The sequence below is a fragment of the Gopherus evgoodei genome, chromosome 5 (genome assembly GCF_007399415.2).
Source record: "Gopherus evgoodei ecotype Sinaloan lineage chromosome 5, rGopEvg1_v1.p, whole genome shotgun sequence".
In the NCBI taxonomy this organism is placed as follows: Eukaryota; Metazoa; Chordata; order Testudines; family Testudinidae; genus Gopherus; species Gopherus evgoodei.
This window is the reverse complement of record NC_044326.1, coordinates 25,686,453-25,704,140: the sequence shown is the minus strand read 5'-3', so window position 1 is coordinate 25,704,140 and position 17,688 is coordinate 25,686,453. Positions and strand designations below refer to the sequence as shown.

The 17,688-nt window shown below is 38.9% G+C and overlaps 1 protein-coding gene across 5 annotated transcripts in view; it reads right to left on the bottom strand.

Moving 5' to 3' along the window:
- The window catches only part of JAKMIP1 (janus kinase and microtubule interacting protein 1), a 275,429-nt gene that overhangs the window by 105,687 nt on the left and 152,054 nt on the right, over positions 1–17,688 (bottom strand). For all 5 annotated transcript variants that reach the window (XM_030563329.1, XM_030563330.1, XM_030563327.1 and 2 more), the window contains one exon: positions 12,147–12,641. In XM_030563329.1, the coding sequence (XP_030419189.1) occupies positions 12,147–12,641 (495 nt within the window). The remainder of the gene's footprint in view (positions 1–12,146; positions 12,642–17,688) is intronic.

Here is a 17,688-nt window from a genome sequence, read left to right as displayed (position 1 = left end):
TGCACTGCCAAGTATAGCATCTTCCTCTCTATTCATCCATCTCAAAGCAATCTCCAAGCCAACAGTAGAACAGAATATACAGTGCTTTTCCCAGAAGCCAAATGTTTCTCTACATTACATCCTTGAGATTAAGAATAAGGCTGCCCTGACAGTGAGATGGATTAGTTGCTGGACGAGACTACCAAAGAAGGGAGGTGAATTTCAGATAAAACATTTAAAGGAGGAATTAATAAAGAACAATGTCCTTTATGTTGCAAGGGAACAGCTTAGAGGATCTAAATGGTCTCTCTCAGCTCTGCCATCTCTGATTCTATAAATACTAGTTGTGAACACAAAATATGGAGTGGGGAAGTGAACTGGACAATGATTGTAGAAACAGACATTCTCTACAGCAGATGTATTTAAAGCATGCTTTGTTGCTAATACAAATAAGAGAATCTAATGCCAAGATCTAGGAACAATAAAAAATTGACAGTTACATTTTTAAAAGCGCCCAAAAGTCCCTTTGTGACTTGAATGACAAGTCATGCAGTGCTTTAAATTTTTTTTAACCAAAATTTTACTAATGCCCCCCCCCCCCCCCCGCACTCTATTTTTTTAAGATGGGATATAAGCTCTTATGCTTTAAGAGTATATGTGCTGACTGTTTTGTAGTAACTTCCCTATAAGCAGCTTATTCCACAAGCGGTCATTACAAGGATTCTTGCATATTTCTCTGAAGCAACTGGTACTGGCAACTGTCAGAAACAGGATATTGACTAAAAGATGGACCACTGATCCAATATATTATGGCAATTCTTATATTCACTGAGAAAGATATTCAAAGTTAGAAAAACCCAAACTATTACTGATCATGGCAGGGAAAAATGAAATGGGATAGGAAGAACAACTGAAACTTTTAAAACTAAGAGTTTTCTATCTAGATTCCCTGGCTTAAAATACTTCATTCTAAGGATTTCATTCATTACTTCATTCATTTTTATTAAGAAAGAAATATAAAGAATTACATACTTTGTAAAGAGACATGAAAGCTGAGTCACATTTCAGGCCTACCAGCCTTGACAGTGTTGTGTATGAATGCTAAGAATAAACAAGGGATGCTTAAGTCATAATATAGGAGCTTGCAACTGGATCTGCTGGGTTCATGGTAAAAAATGTCATGGTGGAATGTTTTATCCTTTAGCTTCTCGGCAGAAGGGTAAAAATCTTCAGAATGTTTAGACAACTAGTAATTGCAACAATGAAATGTCGAATGAGGAAGTAAGGTCTTTGCAGAAGGTCTTGGAATGTAACTGTGAGAAGGTCTTTGGAACAGATGGCAAGATCCACAGCAGAAGGCTACCGCTTGACATTAGCAGCTGTGCATGACAGAGAGACATACATGTTTAAGGGAAAGACTCTGAGAAGTACATCAGGGACTCTACTCTGCTCAGCCCTGCATGACTGCATAAATTGGGGTGGTCCGTGGAAGCCTCCCCTTTCAAACCCCCTTGTACTCCTGTACAGGGGCAAGGCAAAATTGTAGCCCTTGCACCAAGAGGGACCAAGAATCTTGAGTGCAGCACTCTTGCTTCAGAGAGAGAAACATGCCAAGAGGAGCCCCTTCCCTGCTCTGCAAAGGCAGTGGTACAGGCTGCATTCAGGATTTGTGTGCGTAGGGCATCTTGTCAAAAGGTGGTGCAGTGGCTGATGATCCCCTATACTCCTGGAGTTTTTACAGGAATAAGGTGCCTCTATACAACAATCAGTTTGGGCAGTACCTTAAAGATGCAATTTAACACACATAATGTGAAGATTCTGGGCTCCCTATGTCATAAACAGATAGCTAAGGGTTAATGTCTCTTTCACCTGAAGCACCTGACCAGAGGACCAATCAGGAAACAGGATTTTTTCAACTCTGGGTGGAGGGTTTTTTGTGTGTGAGTCTTTTGTTCTGGGTCTTCTGCCTGAATCTCTCTCAGCTATGAGGAGGATTTTTCTATTTCCTGCTTTCTAATCTTATGTTTCCAAGTTCTGAGTACAAAGTTGGGTTTTTCTTTTGTATTTACATGTCTATAGTTGCTGGAGTGCTTTGAATTGTATTCTTTTTGAATAAGGCTGTTTATTCAATATTCTTTTAAGCAATTGACCCTGTATTTGTCACCTTAATACAGAGAGACCATTTGTATGTATTTTTCTTTCTTTTTTATATAAAGCTTTCTTTTAAGACCTGTTGGAGTTTTTCTTTAGTGAGGAACTTCAGGGAAATTGAGTCTGTACTCACCAAGGAATTGGTGGGAGAAAGAAGTCGGGGGGAAATCTGTGTGTGTTAGATTTACTAGCCTGACTTTGCATTCCCTCTGGGTGAAGAGGGAAGTGCTTTTGTTTCCAGGACTGGAATTACAGAGGGTGGACTCCCTCTGCTTAGATTCACGGAAGTTGCTTCTCTGTATCTCTCCAGGAGCACCTGGGGGGGGGGGGAGGGAAAAGGTTTATTTCCCTTTGTTGTGAGACTCAAGGGATTTGGGTCTTGGGGTCCCCAGGGAAGGTTTTTGTGGGGACCAGAGTGCCCCAAAACACTCTAATTTTTTGGGTGGTGGCAGCAGTACCAGGTCCAAGCTAGTAACTAAGCTTGGAGGTTTTCATGCTAACACCCATATTTTGGACGCTAAGGTCCAAATCTGGCACTAGGTTATTGACATGGTGGCAGCGTTTATGGGAAAGATAGAATCCAGAAGCCAGTAGGAATATTATATTTTTCTTTTCTCTGCTAGGGGCTTTTTAGCAGAGAGAAACAGTTTGGTTTTAAAAGGGAACCAGAGAGAATTTTTTTTTCTTTCTGCTCTCTCTGGCAGTTGTGGCTTGCATATTAAGCAAGAAACCATTAAGGGGCTGTTAAGGGTCTTTTGTGACAATAGCACTCCCATTAGGAGGCAGATACTAGCACTATACTCATGCAAATAAAGTGGTTTTTCTGGTTTACTTTACATTGAAAAAATTAGCTAGGAAGACTGGGAAAAAGGCACTGTTGCTAGGCAAACCCCAGGAGGCAACAGAGCCTGCAGTTCAGACAATAAACACCGGAGGGCACCCCAACACAAGAAAACAGGAACCATGACTTCTAAGGCAAAAATGGAGGTCTAAGAACAAATCAAAGACGCCGAGCACAGGCGAGAGATGGAAAAAAACAAACAGGAACTGGAAAAAAGACAAAAAGAGGTGGAGCTGAAAGAAAAGGAAGAAAGCATCAAACTGGCAGCCTACAAAAGAGAAGAAGCAGCCAAAGAGGCAGCCCACAAAAGAAAACTAGAAGAAGAAGAGGTGGCCCACAGAAGGAAACAAGAAGAAGAGGTGGCCCACAGAAGGAAACAAGAAGAAGAAGACATGGCCCACCGCCGAGACATGGAAAAACAACAAAAAGAAAATGAAGAGAAGGAAAAACAGAGAAAACATGAACTGGACTTAGCGCAAGCTGGGCTGCATGCGCCAGCCAATCCTAACAACCCTTCACCAATTATGGTTCCACATCACAGGAAATTTCCCACCTACAAGGCAGGTGATGACACCGAGGCTTTCTTGGAAAATTTTGAAAGAGCCTGTCTTGGGTACCGCATCCCTGAAGACCAGTACATGGTTGAATTGAGGCCACAGCTCAGTGGACCTTTAGCAGAGGTGGCAGCTGAAATGCCTAAGGAGAACATGAACGACTATAAACTTTTTCAAACCAAGGCCAGATACAGAATGGGGATAACCCCGGATCATGCCCGTCGGCGTTTCAGAACCCAAAAGTGGAAACCAGATGTGTCATTTCCCAAACACGCCTACTACGTTTGGAAAAATTATGAGGCCTGGATATCAGGACACAATGTTAAAACCTTGGAAGAACTGCACCTCCTCATACAAATGGAGCAGTTCTTGGATGGTGTTCCTGAGGACCTAACACGGTACATACAAGATGGAAAACCCAAAAATCTCGCTGAGGCGGGGGAGATTGGAGCCAGATGGATGGAAGTGGCAGAAAGCAAGAAAGCTACTGTCAAGGGGAACGAATACCCCAGGGGGCACACCGACCATAAACCCTACAACCGAGGACAGCCAAAGACCCCACATACAACCCAAGCAAAGCCACACAGGAATAAGGTGCCTCTATACAACAATCAGTTTGGGCAGTACCTTAAAGGTGCAATTTAACACATATAATGTGAAGATGCTGGGCTCCCTGGAAACTGGAGTATTTTCTTAGAAGGTGATTAGGATGAAACAATATTTGTTTCTGGTGGAGAGTTAATCTTTTGCTAAGTATCAGAGCGGTAGCCGTGTTAGTCTGGATCTGTACAAGCAGCAAAGAATCCTGTGGCACCTTATAGACTAACAGACGTTTTGGAGCATGAGCTTTCGTGGGTGAATACCCACTTCGTTGGATGCATGCCAACGAAGTGAGTACTCAGCCATGAAAGCTCATGCTCCAAAACGTCTGTTAGTCTATAAGGTGCCATAGGACTCTTTGAATCTTTTGCTAGTGGTGTTTTTGTGTTATTTTGTTTTTAAGAAAGACAGTTACCTGAGAGCTCAGAAGGGGAAAAGGTTTCTCTGAACACATTGTATCAATCTACAAGAGTTTTATCCCTTTAAGAAACTGAATAGGACATAAAAGTTTCTAAACTGATTTTGAATACTTGTGCAACAGATACGCATGTTATTATTCTGAGCTGTTACAGACAAGTGCAGTAGTCTCTGTAAGAGCTGTGCGGAGAATGGCAGTTCCATTTCAGGAAGAATTTAGAGATTTTGAAATTTAGATTAATTATAAAATGTAATGAAAACTGAAAATATTGAAATTTGCCACAGAGGAAAATTCTAAATTTTTATTTATTTGTTTCAAGTAATTGAAAGGTTTCATTTTGACAAAATAAAGAAACTTCACTTCAATTTATACTTTTTATATGTACAAGTTTGTATTATAATGCATAATAGAATACAAACTAAAAAAATAAAAATAAAAAGTCATTTCAAAATACAAAATTTGAAATTTTTTGTTCTGACAATATAAAAAAGGGATGTTGCAACACTCTGGGAACTTTTTTCCTCCTCTTTCATCTAACTGAAATTCCAGAAAAATCTACCTGATTTTGCAATGCATTTCAATTTTGACAAAACTACATATTCTGATGCTGTAAGGTTCTGTCAAAGTTTCTCTGGCCAGCTCTACTCTCTGTGAAGGCGCTGAAGTTATTAATTTATATTATATATCTTCTTGTTTGTTGGAAAACATACAATTGGGGAATATAAAACTAAGATTAAAAGATCTGAAGTATAAGTTTTTCCTAATTCATATAATTACGTCTTTTGGACTTGGAGGTAATAAGGATATTTAATAATTGTTCATCTAGCTTCAAAGGCACACAGCTGATCAGTGCGGCTCTTGAAAAGAAGCTATTTCTGCTCTGATTCAGTTAACAGCAACAAGGATTTTTTTTCCTTACTGGGATGAAGGTGAAGTAATATCACATTACAGTTCAACCAATTTTGTGAGGTTATCACAATATATGGTTATACAGTAGCAACAAACAATCCTAATTCATTTAATGTTCAGCATTCCAATTTTTGTTAATATGGGCTTGATCCTGTGTCCAATGAAGTTATCAGGAGCTTTGCCATTGATTCAATCCATGGAAAATCAAGTCCTGTGAGCCCAATCTAACTCTCATCAAAATCAATGAGAGTCTTTCCATTTACTTTAATCAGAGCTGTTTTTGGGACTCGATAATTAGTAGGACTACATGCACATAATACTCACCAAATTTGACTGGAGTTTTGCATGTGAAAGGATTGTAAACTCTGACTTTATATGGGCTTTTCTATTAAAGGAATTACAATACCTTTCAAAAACAAACTAAAGTCTAGTTACCTTCAGCATGGAACAGAAAAAAATTAACATTTATTCATTCATTCAACACACACACACACGCGCGTGCGATCTGTGTGCCTAACTTGTCCCAAAGTTTATGCATATTACCGCATAAAGTCCAACTGACCAATAATCAGCTTCCCTCTTACTAAAATACTACAGCAAATGAACAGAGTGCAAAATGAGTGACAAAATCAATTTAATGCATTTGTAATGACTATCTTTTGTATTATTTTCCACAGGAAGCAGCATGAAGCATCCACTGTGAATTTTAACACAAAACATAGAGAGGTTTGTTCTGTCTAATAAGGGTCCTGCTGGTAGCTGTATCCCCACAGTCACAATGAATAAAATTGTATTTGTTCTTTCCAACTAATACAGTATAATAATGGTAATCTCCTTTATACAGTCAACAAAAATGGTTTGGATTGTGCTACAAAACTCATCAAGTGGCTGGCTGTAGTGGCTTAGAATGATTTAATACAAAATGTGCATCTCACTGAGTACTTTGGTACCGAATTTTAAAATTCGGTATGTCAATCAAATATAAGCCTTAGTTGACATTCAAGAAAGAGCAACTAAGATACACGTTTTAAAAATTGATAATTGAAAAGTTCAGATTGAGTAAAACACTAATTTTAGTAAAATCTGCTGTATAATCAATTCCGTAAACAGAACGTTTTGTCTTCAGTGTTAATCTAAGTTCTATTAAGTTTCTCCACTACCAATCCATGCTGTAGGTGTGTGCACTGAAAGATGCAGGAAAAACTGCTTAAAAATGTGGCTGTTAATACAGAGCTCAATCTGGAAACTAAATTGGTATTTTTTCCTCTTTAACAGGCTGGTGGACTTCTCTCTGGAGTAGCTTTTGATAAATGTCAGGTGCAAATTGCACAAGTCACTAATAACGGGTTCGTTACTCAGGCAACTACATATATGTATTATAAGAGATGAGGTTGGTGAATTGCATAGAAACATGAGGACTTTATTGAATACTTAAAATATACAAGTAAAATAGAACTCATAGAAAAATATAATAAAGCAAGATAAATATAACCAAACAACCCCCTACACTGTGCATACTCACAGCCTTATGGACACCCTCAGAAGAGAAAAGGGGAAGAACAGTACATGGAGAGCAGTATGAGTGGGCTTGAGAGTACTAAGACTTCTGCCATTCTGTCATCCCTGATGTCCCAACTAAAGGTTAATCAAACACCGTATTTTATATCCCCTTTTCCTGACCATGCATGCCTGGGGATCATGTTTTCTGGCCTTTAGTCCCTGTACAGGTGTCTGGGAAACCATAACTGGGGTTCCAGTCATTGACACCAGGCATGTGCATAAATATTTCTAGTGTATCAGTGAGGTTAAATTCACGATTACATGTACTAAAATCCCACCAAAATCTGTTGTTTCATCTTTCTGAGCTGTACTTGTTTATCAAAAGCTACATATTGCAAAAGCTCCTACAAACCTTATGACATTAGGTCAAATACTTATGCTAATTTATGCTAAATGCCAGTCCTTGCTAAGCCTCATGATAACCATTATAACACTACTGGGCCTTAATTAAGTCTATTGTAAAGCCTATTTTGTTTTATTGTATTCCCCTGCTTTCATTATAGCGTTTCTTAAGCAGCTTAATTTAGTCTAACATATAGATTACCATTTATTCTCAGGTATGTACCTGTCATAAACAGATGGTTAAGGGTTAATGTCTCTTTTACCTGTAAAGGGTTAACTAGCTCAGTAAACCTGGAACACCTGACCAGAGAACCAATCAGGAGACAAGATACTTTCAAATCTCAGTGGAGGGAAGCCTTTGTCTGTGCTTTTTGGGTTTTTCTTTGTTCTCTCTGCGTTCTGAGAGGGAACAGACATGTATACAGACTCTCCAATTTTCTGAAACAGCCTCTTCTGTTCAATTTAGTAAGTACCAGTTAGAAAGGCGGTTTAGTCTTTTGATTGTTTTCTTTATTTTCAAATGTGTATTTTGCTGGAAGGATTGTATCTCTTGTTTGCTAGAACTTGTATTTGTGCTGGGGGGGAGGATTCTCTCTAGTGTCTAAAAGCTGAAAGACCCTGTAACATTTTCCATCTTGATTTTACAGACAATTTTTACTTTTTTTCTTTCTTTTATTAAAAGCTTTTCTTTTTAAGAACCTGATTGATTTCTTTTATTTCTTGTGTAAGACCCAAGGGGAGGGGGTCTGCACTCACCAGGGAACTGGTGGGAGAAAGGAGAGAACAGGGGGAAGGTGAATTTCCTCTCTGTTTTAAGATTCAAGGAGTTGAATCACAGGGATCTCCCAGTGTTACCCAGGGAGGGGAGAATCTGGGACTAAGAAAGGAGGGGGGAATGGTTTATTTCCCTTTGTTGTGAGACCCAAGGGGTTTTGGGTCTTGGGGTCCCCAGGGAAGGGTTTGGGGGCCAGAAAGTGCCCCAAAACACTATATTTTTGGGTGGTGGCAGCTCTATCATTTCCAAGCTAGTAATTAAGCTTAGGGGGTTCGTGCAGGTACACCATCTTTTGGACGCTAAGGTTCAGAGTGGGGAATCATACCTTGACAGTACCTCCCAAGATCACGTCAATATTCAAAGGTCAATACTGGTAAAAGGGCATCTTTTGATTTTCAGCATGGACTGACATTTTCAAACAGGCATGTGCAAAGTACACGGTTACTTTTGCTTTAACTTAGATATGCAAAACTTCCAATGCATACATGCACACGGGGGTTACGCATGTAGGTGCATGCATGCCTGCACAACCCTGATTTGCAACTACAATTCAGAGGATTTCCACACTGAAGCAACATATACACAAAAGTGCAAATGTGGCTTTGTGCACATCTGATTGAAAATCTGAGCCATAGTCTACAGTTCCAGAGAAGGCAGCTTGTATTTTTCACTTTACTAAAGATATTTGACAGTTGAGTTATGTATAAACATGGTTATTTCTAATTTTAACTATGTGAATGTTGTTCACCTACTATGGTGACTTAGATATATTAGATAATGTAGACGAGGGATATAATACAGTATTAGGTAACATTTTAAAAAATACGATTTTAAATTGTTACAAATACATACATTGCAGCTAATTTTCTTATTACTATTCACATTGTCTGCTCATTTTATTTCTCTCTGCTAGGGCAATGAAAAAAAACTTTCCAGTTTCATCTCTCTGGTTTGTTCTGGTAAAATTCATTTTCAGGTTCTCATACATTAGCTAACATGAGCTGCAGTGTTTGGATTCCATATTTTGCAAGAGAATGTCTGCTTTTTAAAAACAGTTTCCATAGGATTTTTTTTTAAATAATGAAAACATTTCTACTGCTCCTGTCTGAAATCAATTATATGAATAACACTGATATGAGCAAAAGTTTTATACAGAATTTACTTTAAAATATTATTTTATGACTGTACTTTTTATAGGTCAGTAGGAGTCTACAGAAGCATTGCTTATGTGAAGAATTTAATTTTAATAATATCTGTACATATATGAAAGCTCATTATCCAGTTTTCAAAGCTCGTTTTCATTTCAGCTTGCAAGGTCCACACCTTCAATAAAAAATGAATACAGCTTTATTTTATTGTATGTACAGTCTGCTTGTTTTCAGATAATAGCCAACATGATTGACAAATAATAGGTGGATACTGTGTTATCGTCTTTCATATTAGTTTTCCTGGTTGCAAACAAGGGAGGCCAAATGCTTGGACTGAAATTACTTGAGGGTGTCAAAAATCAGTCTTGAAAACTGGAAGTGAGCCTCAGCAATAACTATGGAGAGACTAGCTTTTTACTTTCATCAAGATAAATCATGTATTTGTCCAGTACCTTGTTACATTTAAATGACTATAAGGCAGTCAGATTTTGAATCCTGAGTTTGATCCTTTACTCTCAGGCCAGTCCTGGCTCTAAGGCAGAGGGCAAGCCTTATTAGAGTGCAGTGCTCTGTACTGTTACTAAACAGCAAGATATGAAAGCAGACAGTGCACAAATTGAATCTCATTTTCAGATTTGTGCTGATAGTATTGATGCTTGTGCAGAAAAAGGGAAATAAATGAAATAGCCTCCCACACCCAAATCAGATTGATGACCTTCATTGGAAATGCAGTCAAATGTTATTTTTTGTCAAATGGAAGAAGGGAAAGCATTTGGGGTGTCTCCACAGTTAGGAGGAAGTATTACAATGAAACGAAAAAAAAATTTCACCAACCATGAGCTGCTATTTAAACTAAAAACTGAAGCAAGACTATGGAACTAACCCCATTCAGAAAAACTAACCTATTTCATATCATATTGAGACTTTGCCAAGTATTGAAGAATGGCCACTAATTCCTGTTTTGTCTTGTTCGTGTACTTCAGTGGAGCTTATCCAACTGATTTTGTGCTAATAAAAATTCTGGCCTAATTGTAATTCAATAACAAGATGTTTTCAGTTGTTGGCAACCTGAGCAAGATGGACTAGGCATTCTGTTTGCAGAATCTTAACTACTGTGAGGCTGGAAGGCACTCAGACCAAGAGGCTCCATCAGTTGTGGGTGGGGCTTACTTTGGTTACATTACAAATCACATATGAGTAATGTTGCAGGCTTTTGCCATTTCTATAATCATTGTCAGATCGTCGCTGTTCAGACAATCCTGCAGAAGCACTGACTTTGATTCTGTTCTATTACTATTCTGCCTATTTAAAACTTGATCTTCAAATAATAAAAAAGGACACTGCCAAGGATGTTAGATGTAACATTGTTTTATTCTGAGGGAGTGTGCACATGCAGTATGTGCTGTGTCCTCCCTCCCCTAGCACTATTTATCTGCTTTCTCCCAAGCAAGGATACAGAAATCAGCAAGAACCCTGTGTTCTCATGGAGACAGAGTATGCAGAGTTCCACGTTCTATGCCATGTGATCACTTAGAATCATTTGGATTTCAATTCCTGTACTTTGTAGTCCTGTTTTCAGGATTACCAGATTTTTAGGGATGGGGAAAGAAGTATGAAAGGATAATTATGCTCACTAAAGTCTGAGGCCTGACAATCTTTACAGCATCCTTAGCAAATTGTAACACCCAACAGCCTGTCAATAACCAATTTACTTAAGGGACAAAGTAACTGTATTATAAGCTTTATTGCCTTAGACTGCAATTACTACCATAAAATGTTATTTGTCTGTAGCTTGTCATTGCCATCGTTTATCTAAAGGAGTGGGAGAGAGCATGTCTGTGTGTGCACAGAATGACTAACCTATTCTTGTTTTGTACTCCATTCAAATTCTGGTCTTGACACAAGGTGAAATAAAGAATGTCCTTAACATTAAATGAGCGACAATTTTTTTTTTATCATTTATCTTGCACGGTATTTGCATTCTTATTATTATACTGAAAGTTAATTCATTTTAGTAACCAAATCTCAACACTCCATACCTGGAAAATATCATGATGCCAAATAGAACGGCCTTTTCATTATATATTACAGTAAGTATAATATTGTGTCATAATTTGCCCAAATGCTGCAGTATCACTAGTGTAAAATGTAGTGGTTTGGATCAGTACGGTTCGATACATTACTTTACTTCTGCTTTGGTCATAAGGGGAAGGCCGCTGCCTGTGGTGAACTTTATGACGGAGGAAAAGCTCTGTTACCCAGGGCCCACACTAATACCTCTCCCCTTTAAAAGAGTATCAAGAACAAGTGACAAGGGGCAACAAACCTTGTTACTTTAAGAAAGTGAGTGATATGGGCAATACTTTGGAAGCAAAAGGGACTATCTTCTCTTCACTCTGCCAGTGTGGTTCCCACAAGGACAGACTGCTGCAGCACGTATGCTGTATCTGAAATAGCTAGCATGTCCATCACAGAAAGGGAACCTCTGCTCTGCAGAGGGAACACATCTTGAATCCTTCAATAGAGAAGGTCTTGTAAGGAAAGGAATTTCAGGCAAAGAGGAAGAGAAAGCTACCCAATAACTTGGATTTCTTGAGTGGAAACACACTGCAAGCGTTTGGTACTTCCACTCTCTTTATGTGACAGGATGTAATGCTGTAGACTGGGGTGTGGTTAGTGGATTGGGGTGGAGCCAATACTCCTCTGTGCTGCAGGAGAAGAAAGAAGTGGGACTAAGGTGTTTATTATCCAAACAACAAACGATTAAATGCGCCACTTCAAACTGGACTTTTAATCTCTCACAGGCAACACAATAATGTTCTAACAGCAGCTGTAAACTGAAATATATTTATTGTTTAATTAAGCTTACCAGCCTGCGGATATCCCTCTCACATTCACGCTTTATTCTATTAACCTCATCTTGATGGGACTGATAAGCCGTGCGCAGATCAGCTGCCTTCATTTTATCTGCCTGCATAATATTGTTCAAAGCTTCTTCAAGCTGCTTTTTACCAGTCTTCAGCTCCAATATCTCCTGCTGCATCTTTATACGTTCACAGTCAAATGCTTTCCGAGCTTCCTCCCTGGCTTCATTGAGCAATGCAGTTTTCACTTTGTCGGCTGCCCCATCCCGCAGCACGTTCACCGTAGACTGCAAGCGTTGAATTTCACTGTCTTTTATTTTTACCATACGAGCTACTTCCTGCTCATGCTGCCGGATAAGCAGCTCCCTGACAGCCTGGAGTTCCTTCATTTTCTCCTCATGGAGCTTAGCCTTCAGTTCAGAGATGTAGGCTGTGTGCTTGTGCTGCTCCTGCTCTCTTTCTTGCTTGACTTCCTGGATTCTCTCTCTCAGTTTACCCACCTGGAACATAACAATAAATAAAACTCGGTTTAACATGACTGCGCATGATGCCAACTCTCCAAAACGTACCATTCCAGGTGCCCTTGCTATAAAATGGAAAAACTAGATTTGAGCACCTCAAACTTAGGGGAAGTTTGCATCTGGATCCAAAGATTGTAGCGTGGGTCTCTCTCCAGCCAAAATCTAATATACTTTCTCTCTTAGGAAACATGCATATTTTCTTTTAACCTGTAAAACAGACTAGAGAATTTCCAGGGGGCACTCTACTGGCTGATCATTTCTTGCTGTTACAAGGCATGGCAAGATCTGACTCAGGAAAAGTGAATCCTGTTTTCTCCTGACTCCCTCCACCAACATCTATTGCCAGAGCCTATTTTCCCAATCACCGCAAGCTGCCAGTTCTTGACTGCTCCCTTTGGGCTGGAACCAGTTTAGGGAGATGAGTCAGATTGGGAGACTGGTGCTGAGATTATGGAGAATCAGGAAGCCTCTTTGTTTGTAGTGGGGGACTGTTAGGAAGCATTCCAGTGCTTGATGGAGTGGTGGATAACTTACTTTCTTTTTCCATGGTGTGCATATTGTTTCAGAATTACAAAACTATTAAAATATTATGCTTGTTTTATAGATGGGAAGCTGAGGCACAGAGAGGTTAAATGACTTGTCTAAATTCACACAGGAAGTCTGTGACAGAGGAGGGAATAGAACCCAGAACTCCTGAGTCTTGGTCCACCGCTTTAACTACAAGACCACCAATCCTCATCTTACTGCTAAGGATGTGAGAAATAATCTCTCCTTCAAGGGATGGAGAAAGGAGTAGCAACTAGGAAGGAGGAAAGCCTCCTCTCAGTAGGGTGAGAGTTCGAAGGTAAAAGCTGAAGACTAGGGCCTAGGTTTTCATTTACTAATTTTGAGACACCTTAAAGAGGCCTGATTTTCAGATGCCTGGTACTCACAGCTTTTTGTACAGTGGGTCCCTTCAAGGTGTTTCAGGTTGGGCACCTAAAAACTGAGGCATCAAAAAGCACTAGACACTTTTTAAAATGTAGGCCAAGGACTGTAAGGGTTAAAAGCAGTATTATATCCTATTATATCAATGCACACTGTGATCAAACCTCATCATGACGACACTCAGCAGGTTGCATGAACGGTGATGCTTTTTCTATGTGGAATTATACACTAATTCAGAAAGAAGTCCAGAGGTAAGTTTGCTTCCCTTACCGAAGCATATTTGGCATAGTATAATATATTCCAACATGATCACTGTCAGTAACACACTCCAGCTATCTCCATCACAATGAATGCCACAACATAGTCATAGCATACGAGTCTGTAATCTAATGCAAAGTTACGGAGCCGCAGAGAATTCAAAGACCTGTGCTCTTGAATGACACTATAAACATGCATACCACATGGTGCTTCTGCTAGAATGAGGTTATTGCACAGCAGGGGGAAAAAAAATGAATCCTGAAAGTGAGTAAACCCACTATTAATGGAATAAACACTGATCATGACTGCAGTACCTAAAGCTAGGCATGCAATAAAGTTCTAAACCAGGTACGTTAGAACAGGATTTTACTGCACCAACACTATCATCTTATACCAAGAATCTGCCTAATAGATGCAAAGAGAAAAGAGTATTGCCCCAGAATTATATAACTCGTTATTGGAAATAGATCACATATCTTTGTCTACCCTAATTACATTTTATCCATATGTAACTGCATCTTCTGTAGCTGATAGGGATGATATTTATTTCCAAGACTATAATCAACAAGTCCAGTTTTCAAACTTCCATGTGAGGCCACCCAGTTCTGCATGTGGGCTTAAAATAAATCTTAGACCTCAGATTGGGTATTCATTCACCTATCCGCTAATCTAAATGGCCAAATGTAGAACTAGAGGCTGATTTAGGCATCCAGATTTGACAACTGGGGCTAATCCCACACTGATTTAAATATATCATAGCTATTTTTTTAGGGATGGAAAAAGAAAGTTCATGGAATCTTGTTAAAAGAAAACCAGCACTGTCCCATGGATAAATCAGATGCAACAATTCATCAAGACAAAGAGTAGTTAAAAATCAGTCGTATTCTACATATATTGTAGGCGAAGGGTAGTTTTTAACCTAAAGTAGTCAGTCCTGAGTGTGGTGGCTTCCAAGAGAATTTATTAACAACTGAGAAATTAGTCTTGAAATACATGTTTCCAAATAGCATTTACCCTCAAATGACTGTGTCATAGTATCTTTCCCCAATCTGAATCTTAGAGTCCAAAAATATGGGGTACCAGCATGAATTTCTCTAAGCTTAATTACCAGCTTAGATCTGTTAAGCTGCCACCACCCAAAAATATATAGTGTTTTGGGGCACTCTGGTCCCCCCAAAAACCTTCTCTGGGGACCCCAAAACCCAAATTCCTTGAGTCTCACAACAAAGGGGAAAAAACCATTTTCCTTCACCCTCCTTTCTTCCTCCCAGCTCTTTCCTGCCCTGGGTACACTAGGAGATCACCGTGATTCAAACTCCTTGAATCACCACACAGAGAGGAATGTTACCTTCCCCCTCCCTCCTCTTTTCCCCTCACCCAGAGGCAATACAGATTCTAACTCCGTGAATCTAAAACAAAGGGATTCCACCCTTCTCCTTCCCTGTTAAGTACAGACTCAATTCCCTTGAGCCTTAACAAGGGAAAAAATCAGACAGGTCTTAAAAAGCAAAACTTTTAATAAAGAGAAAAAAAGTAAAAGTTGTCTTTGTACTTTAGATGGTAAAAGTTACAGGGTCTGTCAGCTTATAGACACTAGAAAGAAGCCTCGCCTCCCCCCCCCCCCCCCCCCGCAAAATACAATTTAAAATACTTCCAGCAAACTACACATTTGCAAATACAGAAACAATTAAAAGACTATAACCGCCTTTTTTACTAAAATACTCACTATTCTGCATATATAAGAGACTATAGCAGGGAGATTGGCAAGAAAACTGGTTGCCCGTCTAGTCCCTTCCAGGACCCAGAGAGAACAAAGCAAAACCCAAAAAACATAAACAAAGGCTTCCCTCCACCGAGATTTGAAAATATCTTGTTTCCTGATTGGTCCTCTGGTTAGGTGTCCGGTTCACTGTTTGTTAACCCTTTAAGGTAAAAGAGACATTAACCGTTAACTATCTGTTTATGACAGACTGAGCAGAGAGGAAGCCAGTAAAAGAAGCAAGAAGGGCCGAAGTTACTTAGGAGCCTACATCCCATTCTCAAAAATGCCTTTTGGATTTAGTGGCCTAAGTCTCATGGGAAAATTGTTTTTTATTTCAAGAGACAGTTCCATGTATGCATGGAACCATGTACTATAAACTGAAGATCACAAATCTGTCAAGACAGCAGCAGCCAATTAAAAAAAATGGTATTTTTCACCCTGGACATCACTGATTTGAACTTCTAGTCCACTGGCCTTTGTAAATTAAATCTTTAGCTTATGCATGTAGATACAACAATGATCCCAAAGCAAGAGTTAGATTTTCGGCAAAAGAATGCAAAAGGTCATTCTTCCTTGCCTGTTTTATACATTTTTATGTTAATCTGTATATGTTTAGGTTTGGACAATGTCTGAAAGACAAACATTTTCTTTAAGCCACAGACTACACACTTGAAGAATATGTGATTCCTGCTTTGTTTCCCTTTACAAGCCATTTGCACATGTGAAAGATAAAATAAAACAAATCAATAGAACTGTTGGGATCTGTTAATCAAAACAAAGTTTTCACAGTAATCAGAGCCGCAGTCAAAACCAGACTGATCAGGCATATCAGTTATATATGTTGTTTTATCCTCCATAAAAATAATTAAAATCCTCACCGTGACTTGAACTATTTCTTTTCTATTTACTTCTGCTCTCGCTTTATCTTAAATTTTAAAAATACTTCATTCTTGCCATAATGATCCTATATAATATATTGTCAGACTTTTAAAGTTTCCTACCATGAGCTATTGTCCATTACGATGGCCAGGAGGATGGCCATCCACTTAAGGTCATTTTTAAATTAAGTGCAATAGCTTTCCCCAAAAACTCAAATCTCCAGTCTGTATGTTTTATTACACAGAACGTGTACACCAGCTTCACTTATTTTCTGCCAGCACACAAACGGCCTGATTCATTGCTCACTGAAGTCAACAGGAGTCTTTTCATTGACTTCAGCAGGCCCTGGCTCAGGCTCTAAATGTGAATCACCGAAACAATAGCGGAGCTCTCACAGTAAGAGCAACAGCCATCCTGGATAAACAAGATCACTTTAGGACAACTTTTTGGACTACCAACTTAGAATTCAATTAATAATTATGTCAGGTTCAAGGCCTACAAAGAGAGAAGTTAAATAAAAACTTAAAATTCTCAGGAAGGCTCCAACATAACATTACTTTAGTTCTTCAAATCCAGAACTTTAACACATAAGAACGAGAGAGAGAGAGAACAGACTGCTCACTAAGGCTGCAAGGCACAACTCACTCCATCTTGCTCTAAACTGGATCTTTGCAGATTGACTGCTGAAATACCTAGTTTGCACACTTCACTCAGAGCCCCTAGCCTGGAAGCAGGACCAAGAAAACCCCTGAGAATTCATGGTGATAATATGTAATTTTAACATAGTTTTAACACACCACAGTTTAATACACCATAAACAAACACGAACTTTTGAAGCAATACTTTCCACTAAAACCAGGGAGTGAATAGAGCGGTAAACATACCGTCTTTGAACTGACCACACTTGACACAATCGTCATTAATGTCAACAGTGGTTTAGAGGCTATGGTTCATACAATGCATTTCCAAACCAGATTAATGAACATTCGGTTATATGACAGACTACACAGCAGGACTAAAATCACACATGATGAAGAAAAGCTTGTACCTTTCCATAATTACTTTAGAAGCAATGCTAGCTAAATTATACTAAAGAAACTGATACTTTTAAATATTCATCAACTTCAAAAAATAATGAATAAAACTATTTATCATGTAATATGGTAATTTCACCCATTCTAATGTGATTGTCATATTTTC